Genomic DNA, 14732 nt, shown 5'->3' with positions numbered 1-14732 from the left:
CCTACAGCTGTGGACAAGTTTACATCGGGACCACAAAGCATAACATCCAGACACGAATAAAAGAACATGAAAGACACTGCAGACTTGGACAACCTGAAAAATCAGCAGTGGCTGAACATAGCCTAACTCAAACAGGGCACAGTATCTTATTCCAGGACACCAAAATACTGGACAACACTTCTAACTACTTTGTCAGACTGCACAGGGAAGCCATTGAAATTCACAAGCATAAGCAAAACTTCAACAGGAAAGAAGAAACCTTAAGAATGAACAGAGCATGGTTTCCAGTTCTGAAAAACACTAGGCTAACAAAACACTCTATACCCGACAATAGCCCTGCAGAGAAGATTAGCACATCAAGCACCAATCCATATGCAAAGGAACCTCCTCAGGATACAGTGTAGCCTCCCGCCATTAGCATTCCACACCCTGGGAAACTCTTGCAGGATGACTCAGCTCAACCCCACCCCTCCTGAGTAGATATAAATGACCTGCCAACATCTTATCCACACTGTGACACTGAGAGATCTCTGTCTTTTGGTGCTACACCTCTGAAGATGCCAGCCACAGCTGCTGGCGAAACGTCAGGAACTACAATGCCAAGACCACGGCAATACAGCCCGGAAAATCGACAATACATCAAACCCAACAGTCCAATAGATAAAATGGGGTGCATTAGTGTATGTGTGTGTATCTGTTTTTATTGATTTGTTTAAATATTTTTATATATTTTATTTTAAATGCTCTTTTAATGTCTTAGATGTTTTAAAGTTTTGATGCTTGCTGCCTTGGGGACTATTTATTTTTTATTTATTTTATTTTGCTTCATTTATACCCTGCCTTTTTCCCCAATAGGGACCCAGAGCAGCCTTATATTATTCTCCTCTCCTCCGTTTATCCTCACACCAACTTTGTAAGGTTGGTTAGGCTGAGAGTGTGTGACTAGCTCAAGGTCACCCAATGAGCTTCCTTGGAAGAATGGGTGATTTGAACTAGGGTCTCTCAGAACCTAGTTCAACACTAACCATTATATAACCACTATACTACACTGCTCTCACTATATTTGGATGGAACAGCAGCATAGAAATGTTCTACATACATAAATAAATATATGAAATAGAGAATTCTCAGCACCATCACTAGGATTCCTTGGGGGGAATTCCACTCCACTTAAACTGGTATAAAATTGTTAGAGGTTTATACTGTAAATTTAACCTTAGAAGCATCTGCCCAAAGAAAATGGTAGAAGTACCCATATTTGGAGCCTACATGTCCTGTCCATTAGAGACATATGATGCCTTCTCTTTTGCTTACCTGAACCACAGAGATATGTCCATGTAACACAGCAAAGGTGAGCGCAGTCCAGTGCCGGCTGTCAGGGTGAACTGATGGGTATCGGGAAGTACTACCAGGGACCTGTGAACATTGAAAGATACTTAGCTACTGAAATTTGTCTTCTCTTCACATGCCTTAGATAAGTTTGTGAGTGGCACTTACTTGGTAAATTACAGCCCCGGGGAGTGTCAGATGGACACAACTCAGAAAGCATTGCCAACACCAATCAGTGTATTCATTCCCTTGGGCCTCTCTAATGCATCTACTGGTTTCCTTTCAACGCTACTCTTTCAGAGGGAAAATATTTAGTTCTTCGATTTCCCCATTATCATGCCAGTGTTAATCATTATCTCATCTGTGGCAGGTTCTGAAGGTGATTTAAGCTTTATTGCTGTAGAATATATTATTTTGTAAATGGGAAAGCTCATCCTAAGCCTGTCCAGCCATAGATGTGATCCCAATGAAGAGGCATGTGGTGTTTCTGGGGCATATTTAGTAATGGTTCTTGCTAGTTTGAAGTCTGAACAGAGTCACTGAGCTTAGTCCTTACTTACAGGTACATCTAGATTTGCTCCAGCATCGATTAGCATCTGAACCATGGCTTCATCTCCAGCGGCACAGGCATACATAAGTGGAGTCATACCCTTTAAGAATAAAAGTTATAGCCAGTAACAAATAAAAATCCAATCAAATTATAACCCCCACAGAATAGCTTCATGTGCAGGCGCATTAAGCATTAAGTAATATAAATATTTCCACACTCCCCTTATATTATGTACTTCGGGCCTAATCCAGCCAAAATACATTTATTTCAATAGAGGACACTCTAAACATGTTCTTAAGTCTGCCATTGAAATCACTGGGACTTATCATATATAGCTGGCTGTGGTTGTGTTTCCAAGAAGGATAATCTGCCTGGTCTGGATGGCAGAGACCTTCCTGTCTAGATGACCATGTGGCCTAGGATCCCTTGCTGGTGCATGTTGGTGGATCTTTTCTCACCAGATTCCAGGACATCGTTAGTATGTGGGCTGGGCTGGACACTGGCCTTCCCCCTGGGGAATCTGGGTCTCATTCCTACAGAATTGGACCTGCCAACATTGTGACAGAAGGTGGGTTGCCCTCAGCTCACATCCAATCTATCAGGCGCTGGGCTTCCAGGGCATATAAGGGGTACATCAGTGACCAGTCAGATTCTAGCACCTTTCTGTTCTAGTTACAGATGCTGTGGTGGCTCCTGGGGCTGGATGGTCTGGCAAGAGACTGTTGGGGAATCAGTTGGGGACCTTTATGTGCATTTGGCCCAAGTGGTCTGTGCCTGGTTGCTCAGGACTGTTTGCATGCTGGTTGCTCCTTGACGGAGCAGAAAGGAATTTTTCTCTGCAAGGTCAGATTGGCTGTGGGGCTGGGTTTTTTTTTTGCCTTCCTCTGGTGACAGGGCAGGGGTGGTGGTGCGGGCTTTGAGCTCCAATTTGGCTGCAGCCATTGGCGCTCTGTGGGAGTTGGGTGGCACATTCTCCTCTTGTGGTGGTTTTGGGGCATAGGGCTGGATCCCCTGGGGTGAGTCATGCTGGCTGGGTGGCTCACCCCCACCACATTTTATCAGGATCCCCTTAAGAGATCTGAAGGAAGCTGAAGGTACACGCATGGACTAGCTGTTACAGGCTTCATCATGGGTGGCAGGGACTACTAGGGTCATGCCTGGACAGGTGCCTGTGGGGCCCAGTAGGTGAGCTAGGGAATGTAAGCGTGCATTGTGGGAAGTGTCCCTTACGCCATGCTAATGCTCCAATGACTGTCATCAATAAAGTCATGGTTAATTTTCATCTAGCAATGATGTGTTGTGTATTCTTTGCCCAAGCAACAGCCTCATGCATAGCCTATGCAGACACAATGAAATCTTTCTCCCTGCTCAGCACTCTTTCACTTTTGTGCATATGAAGCTTGATCTAGAAGCAGCCTGAAGCACAGAAGTTTGCATATAGTTCTTGCTGGATTAGGGCAATTATCCCTAAATATTTGAAAACTGCATCATAAATTGACTCTGATAGGATTGGAATTCAATGCATGAAGCAAGAACTGAATGATTTTCTTGCTGCAGTGATGATGTGATGCACAAAGGCTTCAATATGTAACTATGCAACTCCCCGAGACACATTACAAAACAGACTGTAAGTCCTGGACCACTGATATCAATGTTCAGCAGGCATTTGTCCAGGCCACTACCACCCACTGGAACCTTCAGAATGTTACCTGGACACTACCATTTTGTTTAGCTCCGTCTGAACCATTTCACTATGAGCTTAATCTATCAATATCCCTCTACAATAGTTAATCTGTCGAAGGAAGGGGAATTTTTCAAGGTCCTCTACGTACCTGATCATCCATTGTATTAACTCCCTCAGGACCCAACACTGCTATAGCCTGATTGATCAAATCTGTTCTTCCGCAGTTCAACATTCGAAACCCCAGATCTTGCTGGAATTTTTCAGTGGCTGCCTTAGCATCCATTCTCCGCAAGGAACTAAAACAACACTCAGGCCTGTTGAAGACATAACACAAAAGGTACAGCTGTTATTTTAAAAGTGTAGTGTCCTTGTATTCATTTTAGTTTTTCCTTCTAACATATCTTGATTTTCCACTTTACAAAGACCACAAAAAGATGTTATGAGATACACAGAATGGCTGTCATTTCATATCACTTCCTCTTCTATTCATAATGTCTGAGACTTGGTCTATACATAGAACAGGTAAGTAATATGTTGCCAGAAAACAGAGGCAGTTTAATGGGCAGTACACTTTGGACTCCTTGTGAGTGGAAATCATATTTCTTAATATTCCTCCAGGTTAAAAAAAATCCTACATGTTGAAAACTAGTGCATCAAGGAGTGGGTTGAGCTAAAGCCTTGCTCCCTGGTGTGCTGGTATTTTATTTACAAGGAAATTTTACATGAGGGAACACATCTACCTGCAACAAAAGGGTTTCAGTCCACTCAACTACCTGAAGATTCTACTGCCTCATTTTTGCTGGATCTACGCATTACAATACGCAACATGGTATTTTCTTCCCTGTACGGGGCTGCCCATTCATTTTACATATGCCTTTCTTTATGTGTGTGCAGATGGGGTTCTTCAACTGAAATTATTAAGCAGGTATGGGGGGCAGGGAATCCCCATTACAGTTACCTCAGCTCCTATAGCCCTATGTAGATGGTTATTGTTGCTTTTATTTGTTGTATATTCTCACTTTTGTTATTGACTGCTTCCCAGAAGACATTTTTTAATAGTACCTGAGGTTTGAGGGATGAAAGAGTGCTGAGAAGGAGGATCTGGAATCCCCCCCCCCAATTTGTTTTTATTCAGAACATTCTATAAAAAAATTAGGATAATTTGTTTAATAAAATGTAGCACCCTGTTAAATTCACAAGCTCTTTTGCAGATTAATATAGAGGCAGATTGATGGAGTCCAAGGGTAACTTGGAAGAAAGAAGTCTCACAGTGACATTGTGAACCATTATTTTATTACCTGAATCATGCAAAAGCAGGAATGTTAATATTTTCCCTCAGTGCAATTTTATTTCACAATTTCAAAGTTCAATAAAAAGCATGATTAATCTTCATACCTGCCCATTTCTTTTTATGAACACTAAACCTTTTAATAGATTTACAAATCAGCACTCTAAAGGATGTTTAAATGACTCATCTAAAGCCATATATGGGCTCAGAACCAATTTTTGACAGAAAGTTATTAGATAAATCCCTTCCATCATACATAGGATATATTTAGAACTAGTAACTCTGCAAAGAGAGCAGTAATAAATTATGAAATTAATCTCTTCATGAATACAACTGTCTGCTAATATTTGGATTTTGGAATGGGTATTTAAAGAGAAGGGTACCAATTGTCTGAGTTCAGGATTGCTGCCAATTGTCTACAGTCCTCCACCAGAACATTGATAGTGACTGAAACACAAATGGCAACTGTTGGTTTTTGAATCTATATACTGCCTGCATATAAAGGAACTACACTCTGTTATACTTGGTATGTTTCCTTCATGTTCCCTAAGAGGTGCATCAAATATGAGAACATGCTTAAACTTTTCTGTGTAGGAAATCTTATGCAGTCTGCAAGTATGCTATTATATATGATAATCACACATGTGCATCTTTTGATGTATGCCTAATGTTGTACATGTGCTAGGATACCAGGGTCTCCTATGGTATCCCAGTATGCATTCATGCTGCCAAAGACTCAGAAAGACACATGTGAAATTGTCATGTGCAAGGACTGATATAAGGGCTGAATGCTTCTCTCTCTCTCTCTCTCTCTCTCTCTCTCTCTCTCTCTCTCTCTCTCTCACACACACACACACACACACACACACACACACACACACACACACAAAACTAATCAAGTCTAGGTAGTGTCTTTAATTGACTGTATTTTGGGTTGAATGTTGAAAGCCCTCCACATACTTGAGCTGCCTGGGTTCACAGTCCAGCCCTGGTAAAAGCAGCCTGGCCGTTTGCCTTATGTCATCACTGTCCACTGTTAAACTGCGTCGGTGCTCAGCATACGTTATAGCAACTCGCATCCATTCCATAAGTGGGGGGAGAAGCATGAAGGGCCTGCAAACAGAAAGGAAATTTACTCTTAAAGCAGCGTACTTACATTTAAAATAGAGATATAAGTAAAATATAATAATAAAAGATACTCAAAGAAAGAGTGACGTCCCACACAAACATGAGAAAAGCTGCTTTACATGCAAATATCCTAAGATTAATTTACAAAAATATATGACAGACTATGACGGCTGTGAAGGATCATGGAAAGGGGATAACTCTTTGGATAACTTTTTGGAAATCATACTCCACCACCCCAAAACCTTTCCCTTCATTGTTTTTATATTTCCAGAGACTTCAGCAGGCTAATTTCTCCTTACCACTTCTTTCCTCTTTTAACTGCCCATCAGCTGCTCACAACTAGATCATTTTCCATCCTCATCGGGTCAATTATGAAGATCCCCCCCCTCCTCCTTCTGGTTAACTTATGAAGTTATATTTTTCTGCACAGCTGGGGAGTCTCCAGAGGAGACAAATATCTCTATTTATCTAGGTGATTTGCATATATTACCTGGCAGCAAGTCACCCAGGTTAAATGTGCAGTGGCTGCAGAAGAGTTAAAAAGTGGTTGCCATTGTTGCCCAGTGCTGCCAGGCCTGGCTCCATGAGTCCTCTCTCCATGGAAAATTAGGGATGGACTGGGAGACTGAAACAGGCATGGAAAGGGACCTGCCCTTTCCACTGGCCTTTTACTGACAGAAACCAGGGCTTGTTGTTGCTGTAGCAATACTGTTGTACTTGCCTAGCACCCCCCACAATGGTCATTGAGATCTCAGAGGGCATTCATTTCTTAAAGTTACGAGTGCTGCTTCTATTATTTGGGGGAGAGGGGGCTATAACTCCTGAAGGTTTGTTTTTTTTTGGTTTCAGGTTTTTCTGCCAACCCAAGACTTTTCTCAGGTTTGTAGAAATATGTCTTGTCTGTTTATGGCCCTAATATATGGATTTAAGAATCTACACTCGGGTTTGGTTCACAATCAAATTTAACAGGTGGAAGACCCACAAGGCTTATCCTTCTCCCCCTGCTTTGTGGAGGCTCTCACTCACATGCTCACCTGCCCACCTGCTTATAGTGCTGCTGCCACTTACCTGGTTCACATGGCAGTGGCAGGGGGATAGAAACTGCTGCAGCACCTCCTCCTTCCACCCACCTGCAGCACTTCTACCTTTGCCCACAGGGCTTAAGTTGCAGCAGCAGCAGCTCCTGCTCTTCCTCTTCTACCTGGCCACCTGCAGAACAGCTGCTTGTCTGGGTCATGTGGCAGCAGGGGCAGTGGTACTTGTGTTCCCCTGCCACTGGCGCCAGTGCCGCTTCCTCCTCCTCCTCCTCTTTTCCTATCAGCTTGTCTCAAAATGATTGTCAGGATTTCACAATGTAGCCTTACTTATGTGGGGAAAAGAAACAAATGTACTTGAGATCTCCTCTGAGATAGGTGCTAAATGGTTTTATGCCCCTGGTGATCTCAGCAGCCGGGCTGCGCCTGCGAAGGCCGCGTCAATGGTGGTGGCGGCCATGGCAGCACGTCGCTCCACATCCCCGCAGCCTCCTCCGGCGGCCTCCGCATCTGTGCACCGCTCCGCCGTCCCGCCTTCCTGAGGCCCTGGCGTCTGGCCACCTCCTGGATCCCCAGTGAGTGCTGGGGGTCGCTGGGTGGGGCTGGCTCTGGCGGGGGTGCTGGAGGGGGCGGGATGAGGCCTGCGGTGGCCCAGTCTGGGGCAGGAGGGTCCTGCCCCGGACAATGATTACAAATAATGGGATTTGAGTCGAACTCCTTTTGCAAAGCTTTCAATGCGCACACTTTCAACTCTTGGCTCATCAAGTGTAATGTTTCCATTCTGCCACTAGCAAGGTGTGTTTTGCACAGACCACCTCAGAATATTAAAAGCAAAGTACCCTATTTTCTCTGTGTGTATTTTTCTCCAGTGTTCAACTATCTAATTAACTTTCTTACCACACAGTGAAATGTTTCCTCCTGCAGAGCGTTCTCCACCTACTGTTCTATTACCTTTGAATATATTTTCAAACTCATCTGTGTATTTATTTGTAACTCTCCATAAGGGTGTGGTGTGGTAGGGCAGTGGCCATACACACACACATACCTCCTACAATGTTCTGCTTGGTACAGCAACTTCAAGATGACATTACTTATTGATTGTTTTAATCAACCTTTTGTTTCATCTTGAGGACTCAGACACTGGTCACATATGAGAAGCTAAAGCTCACATCAAGGGATGTACCAAGACATGTAACCTCCTCAGGCCTTTTAGAGGACCAAAATGGATGCCTGTGCTGAACAAGGGTGCTCCCCTCACAAACATTTTATCAGTACAACAGGTCTGTTCACAGACGTCTTACCTGCAACCTGACAGATCAGAAACAAGGCAGTTTTTCTTTTTTAAAAAATGGAAAAGGCAGCAATCCTAGTGTTCTACCATAAAAAAACTCATTCTGAGCAACCATTTGGAATACTTGCGCTGTCAGTCTAGCCGTGGCTGTTCAGTGCTACAGCAAAGTAGATGGGAAGTGAGCTTGTGGATGCAAATGTGTCTTGATTGCTTTATACAAAAAGAGCACTGGAATAAAGTAGTCCTGAAAGAGTTGTGTATGTTACTGAAACAGGGTCTATCACAATTATGTAAAAATACCAAGTTAAATGTTCTCAAGTGGTCATTTAGAATGCACAACCATCACTGGCAGATGCACCTAAGGAAGGACCTTCCTTCCAACTCCTTTTTCAAGTGTGTGAGAATTTGTTGTTATTATTAGATGAAAATAGTGCATTTTAGTGGCTCACAATTTGTTTCTGATTCAAAATAACTGTCACACAGCACATATTTTGTCGTGTTTCAAGAATCTGGAGTTGGTCTTTCTGAGGTGATTATTGGTCACTGCCAGCTCAGAGGAACTGGTGAGCTTGGCCAGTTGATTTGTTTGCAATGAACAGCAGAAGCTGCTTAGTCAATTGAAAAAAGACCATTGAATTACCACCAGAAATAACACTTACTAAGTGGAAACTACAATGCTATAAAAGTTGTCTACTGCCAGAAGTACAAACAGCCAGAAGTTGTCTACTGCCAGAAGTGCAAACACCAACTGCATGCAGTAGAAGAATTTCAGGGTGGGAAGTACTGACTAGAGTGAAATAAATCTCACTGCTCTGAGAAGAGTTTGCTCTTCTAGGCTGTCTGCAGTTGGTCTTTTCTATTGAACACCAGGAAAACTTTCCTTTTCCACTGCTGCAGCACTAAGCCCGATCCAGGGATACTTGATAACCTTATAAATATACAGAGCCAGGGCTTGTGGCTACCTTTTCCCCAACTGCTCCACTATTTGCAACCGTCTCCAATATAAATCAAAGGTCAGTTTTTAAAAGTTTTTTTTTTAAATCCATGAAGCTGCCAAAGAAGAGCATCAATTTATCAAGTAACAAATGATTCCAAAAGATTTTTAAAAAAATCTTCCTGAAACAGTAGGCTACATCTGCAAGGAAACTGGCAACCTTGTATATTACCTTTAAAAAAGTATATTGTATATTACCTTTAAAAAAACCTCATATAATAAATAGTGGTTCTATTCTAGGGTTACCGCAGGCCCCCTTACCTGAAAAGATTGAGGGTGTGGGTAGGGGTGCTGGGGCACTGATCATAAGCAGAGGTATGCTGGAGCATGCTGTGCACATGCTCTGCATGCTTCCAATAACATCACTTCTGGTTTAAACCAGAAGTGACGGTGTCTTAGCAGGCCCAAAACAAAATTTTTGCTATGTTTGGGGCTGATTCTTAGAGAACTGGCCCTACTGAGGGGCCATAACTTCTGGTTTAAACCAGCAGTGATGTCATCAGGGCTGCAGAGCATGTGCATGCTCCAGCCTGCCTCTACTCACCCTTCTAGTGAACCTCTGTACTGAGAGGTGGCAGAGGGAAGAGGCTGGGGGTGGGGGGCCTGGCAGCTTTAGTCAGTACATAGCTGAATAAATAGATACGTGCACACCCTTTGCTTTCTAAAGCAAAAGTTAATGAAGACTTTCAAAACTGGTATGGGCATGAATTTATGTGAAGTGCTACATAACCTGAAAATCCAGTTGAACCAGGGATGTCAGTAGTGGATGGCCAAAGGCAACTCTACAGTATTACTTCCCAATCTTTGAATGGTTGTAATAAGTACAGAGGTTCACTAGTATTGGCCTGGATCCCATGTAGCACAAGTAGAGGTGTGCTAAATAAAGAGCAACTGAACCTTCCCTTCCACTGTAGTCTTCTGTGTTCCCACCTTAACTGGGCCCCCTATGGATTAGTTGGCTCCCAGGAGCATCATGGGAGCCAAATTGAGGAGCTATACAGCAATCAGTGAATATCACCCTTCTTGTCTTCTATGAGTAGAAAAGTAGCAAAAACGTGTCCCATAAGTGGAAGAGGAATATAGGGTCCAAGGCACTAACTCAGTAACTGTCCTATTTAGCATGGGAGTGTTGTTCTACACAGCGGATCAAAAAGCGTAGGAGAAAGGTCCAATAAGAACTTTCCACTGGACCTCTATTAATTAATAGTAAAGCATATAATTGCATTGCTATATAGGTACTGGGTTTCATTGAGAGTGAGCTGAGCACACTCAAAATTGTTTTTATTGCACACAATACTGTTGCAGGTATACACAGCAATGTCCTGGTATGTAAAGAAGTGCAGAAAATCTTGTTCCCATGATAACTATTAACTACTGCAGTGGATGTTCTAATAGTTATTTGCAACGGTGTACAAGTTTTGGACACAATCAAAACACTTGTAGATCTTTGAAACTCCCCAGGCAAAGGCTTATTGAAAAATATTGATATTGAGTAAATTGAACTTTTAGTGGAAAAGGAGGCATATTGCATAGCAGAGACTAAGTAGCATGCACAGAATCGGTTCATAGGGTCTAATTCAGTGTAATCCTAAGCAAAGTTATACCCTTAGATGTCTACAGACTGAGAAGAGCGTGGTTCTGTTTAGAACTTCTCTGCAAACAGACTATCAAGGGTTATAGTTATTTGAGTGATTATTGGAACAGCGTTATTTATCAAATTACCATAATGATGAGCAGTGAGACGTAACCACCATCAATGATCCTACATACCATCATTATCTTTCCCACAGATTCAAACAACTGAATGATTGCAATAATCAATTTTATTGACAGTGTGAATAGCATACCATCTAGTTATTAGTTTTAGACAATATTCTCATAAATTTAAGAACTGCACAACCTTTTTTCATCTTCCTAGCTATATCCTCATTCTTTGAGTAAAAGTAGTTTTGTCAGTGTCTTGTGTCTATTTAACCATTTCCTTTTCTTTTGTTCTGTTTCTCATTTGTATTTTAATACTGTCTTATATTATTTTGAAACCATATGGCTTGCATCTTTACATTTTAAAAAGTTTCAGATTTTGTCAACTATCTTAACTGGTTCTGTCTTTTCAACCTTAAAAAAGGTCTTACTGGGAGATAGCTAAACAATATTTTACTTTTCACCTGAAACTACTTTGTTTCACACCGAAAGTGTGAATCACACAAATCTTTAAGAGCAGTCAAAGAGGATTCCATTCTTGTTTGGATGCATAAAAGCCATCTGTCCATGAAACGTCTAGACTGGGAACCTATTTTCTTTTCATACACACAATTCACTGGCATGGCACAGGAGCACTTTGATACTAGTATGCTTGTGGGGGAGGGGGCTGAAAAATGCTATGCAGCCTCAACTGATGTTTTACACATGTGATTATTTATTGTGTTCCTATCTCACTTTCTCTGCAGGAGATGCCTGTGCACACAAAAGTATAATATGTTTTACACATGTGATTATTTATTGTGTTCCTATCTCACTTTCTCTGCAGGAGATGCCTGTGCACACAAAAGTATAATATGGTCTATGTACAGTATTTATCCAATTTGTATCCCACTCTCCCTTCAAGGAGCTCAGGGTGGCATTCATAATTTTATCCTCAGAACAACAATCCCTTAAGGTACATTAAGCTGAGAGATGAGGATGCCCCAAATTCATATACTGGGCAATCCTATGTACCCTTCTATAAGTTCATTGAGAGTCAGGAAATTACTGCAGGGGAAATGAAACCTAAGTGTTCAATGATGCAGAATTACACTCTTCTAAGTCCACTGAAGTTATGGACTTAGAAGAGTAAGTCTGTTCAGGAATTCACTGCCAGTGAGCATCATGGCAGAGTGGGGATATGAACCCAGGCTGTAGTCCAATGCTTTAACCACTATCCTGTACTAGCTATCACTGCCTTCCATCCCGGTACTTTTCAACCTGGTGCCAAATGTTGCAGTATGCATTTCCCCCCACCATGTAAATTGTCTCTGTATGGGGAATGGGAGGCATGTATCAAACAGCTCTCAAGAAGAAAGTATAATGAAAAAAGAGAGAGAAACGTGGCTTGCACTGCACAGGAGGGTTAATATTTATGAAAGTAAGAAATCCTGCACAGAAATAAGTAAGCAGAGCAGATACAACTGAGCTCAACACTCACCAAATAGCGGAATGATAAGCCACTGGGAGACTTTAAAGTAAGATAAAGCCCATTAGGCACAGCAGTCTAGCCCCATCCTTTACTACTACAGTATGTGGCTGCCACAGGCAAAGTTATTTTCAATGTGTCTAATGGGTTATACCAGCTGCTTTCCCTCCAGGTCTTCTTCCTCAACATTTTTGAGTCATTTGGTTGTTGAGTGGTTCACTACAGCACTAGATAAAAATAGCACAGAAGAGTACACACACCACACAAGGACAGTGGATTGTGTTAGAAACCTCAACATTTACAGTGCAATCCAGAACACCCTGCTAAGGTGTTTTCCGCATGGGGACAGGCTTGTGTGGTTTCCCCATAGCTGCTGCAGCTACTGAGACAGCAGCCCACCCACCCCCAGCAGCCATCCCTGCTTTTTAAATTAACTTTCCCAAAACTTTGCAGCAAAGCATGTTTGGGAAAGATTGGCAGAGACCTGGAAGGAGCATGAAAAAAACCCTGCTTCCCTACAGCATCAAACAGGAGGGAAATTTAACCCTTGTAGAAAAGGTCTACATCAACTGAAGTTATAGGTCTTAGAAGGGTGTTATTCTGCTTAGAATTGCAATGATAATGCCAGAAACATAGAATCAAGAAGTATACAATAATAAAATACCATCCATGCAGATAGCACACACCAATAAATTCCTTTTCATAGGGATCTTATTTTCATAGCACCATATTTCTGCTTTGCAGCAAACCTGGGCAGATCTTGCATATCTTATTATTAGGAGCCATTATCATTATTAGCATATCTTATTATTAGGAGCCACGACTAACCTACCTTACTGCAATAATATACATGCAATGTCTTGAACGGTAAAAGTGCTATAGAAATATTAAGTATTACATAATAACAAAAATGTGTGAAATTGACTGTACATAAGTAGAAGTGGTACAAAGACTTTGCAGTGATGCCCCTTGTGAAGCTTCTATTTATACTGAGAAGTTTTTTTGTAACAGTTTTAATACCAGCCCTGTTTGAAATTCTTCAGCTACACAGTGCAGCTGGATCTGTTTGCTTCCAAGTTACCTCACAGAAAGCCCATAGTGCACTCTCAGGCTTACCACAGAGAGTGATGCTATCAGAGCCTAGGCAGCCAGACAGCACTTCCCCTGCTTCTTGGTTCTTAAAGGGATAGTATCTTTTTTGAAAACCACCTTACCACGACTGCTCCTCTATTAAAGATGGAAACATCCAAATTATATCTAAAATCATAGATAGAGTAGAATAAGAGTAAAATCTTACAGTGAGAGGAAAACCTGAGTCACTCTGAATGTTATTGGTGATGCCTACTACACAATAGTGAGTTTAGCGGTTACAGTACCAACACCCCCCACTTTACCACAGAAGCTTGCACAATGACCTTAGGCCAATACCTCTCAGCCTAAGCTACCTCATAAAATTGTTGTTGTGAGGAGAAAATGGAGGAGAGGAGAATATTGTAAGTTGCTAGGGACAGCTTTACCAGATTATTGGATCACAGGGGTCCTGCCTGTGGCATTGTCATGTTGATGCTGATGGACTGACATCACTTCTGGAAGTGACATCATAGGTTTGCCTTCCTCCTCCTGAGGTAGGGAAGCCCCATCCCCACCTGCTGCTCCCTGGCTCCACTCACATGGCCAGTGATGGGGGGGAGACACGAGGGTGAGGAGAAGTGCATGCATGTGCTCCCACACTCCCCCATCACGCCAGCAATAGAGGAATCACGGTGCATGCTCAAGTCGAACTCTGTGAAAACCACCCCTTTGGAGGCAGTTTCTACTTAGCTCCACTTCAGTGCACACAGCAACTCCTCTGTTGCTCTTATTTTCCAGCACAAGAACAATGCATAGGAGGTAAATATCTCACTGTCCCATGCCCCCCAGCCCCCTGTACCCCTGCTTTGGCCGCTGGAGCCCCTGGCAACCCTATGACATTATCACATTGCTGAAGGCACCAGAACCACTCTGATGTTTGGGCAAAACTTTGTTTTTGCCCAAATATCAGGGTTTCACCCAGCGATGTGATGACGTCACTTCTGGGTGCTTGGGAAATAATGCAGCATGTTGCCAAGAAGGGCTTGCACTTCTGGTAAGTTCCTCCAGTTTCCTGCCATTTTCCCTCTGCTGGACAGTTGGGCAGAGGCGAAAACACTATTTGGGGGCGAGGATTCCCCAACTCCAGTGGGGGGCCTGGCTCTGGGTCCCCACTGGGGAAAACAGAATTATATA

General features: G+C 42.5%; 1 protein-coding gene across 1 annotated transcript in view; it reads right to left on the bottom strand.

Annotated features, from left to right (window-relative positions):
* ABTB2 (ankyrin repeat and BTB domain containing 2) overlaps window positions 1-14732 on the bottom strand; it is a 222055-nt gene that overhangs the window by 48981 nt on the left and 158342 nt on the right. The window contains exons 4-7 of the mRNA XM_054971398.1: window positions 5812-5964; window positions 3712-3877; window positions 1890-1979; window positions 1315-1416 (exon numbers count right to left, since the gene is read on the bottom strand). Of these exons, the coding sequence (XP_054827373.1) occupies window positions 1315-1416; window positions 1890-1979; window positions 3712-3877; window positions 5812-5964 (511 nt within the window). The remainder of the gene's footprint in view (window positions 1-1314; window positions 1417-1889; window positions 1980-3711; window positions 3878-5811; window positions 5965-14732) is intronic.

This window comes from Eublepharis macularius, chromosome 2 (genome assembly GCF_028583425.1).
Source record: "Eublepharis macularius isolate TG4126 chromosome 2, MPM_Emac_v1.0, whole genome shotgun sequence".
Classification (NCBI taxonomy): domain Eukaryota; kingdom Metazoa; phylum Chordata; class Lepidosauria; order Squamata; family Eublepharidae; genus Eublepharis; species Eublepharis macularius.
The sequence above is the reverse complement of the archived record's forward strand: the minus strand, read 5'-3'. Positions and strand labels throughout refer to the sequence as shown.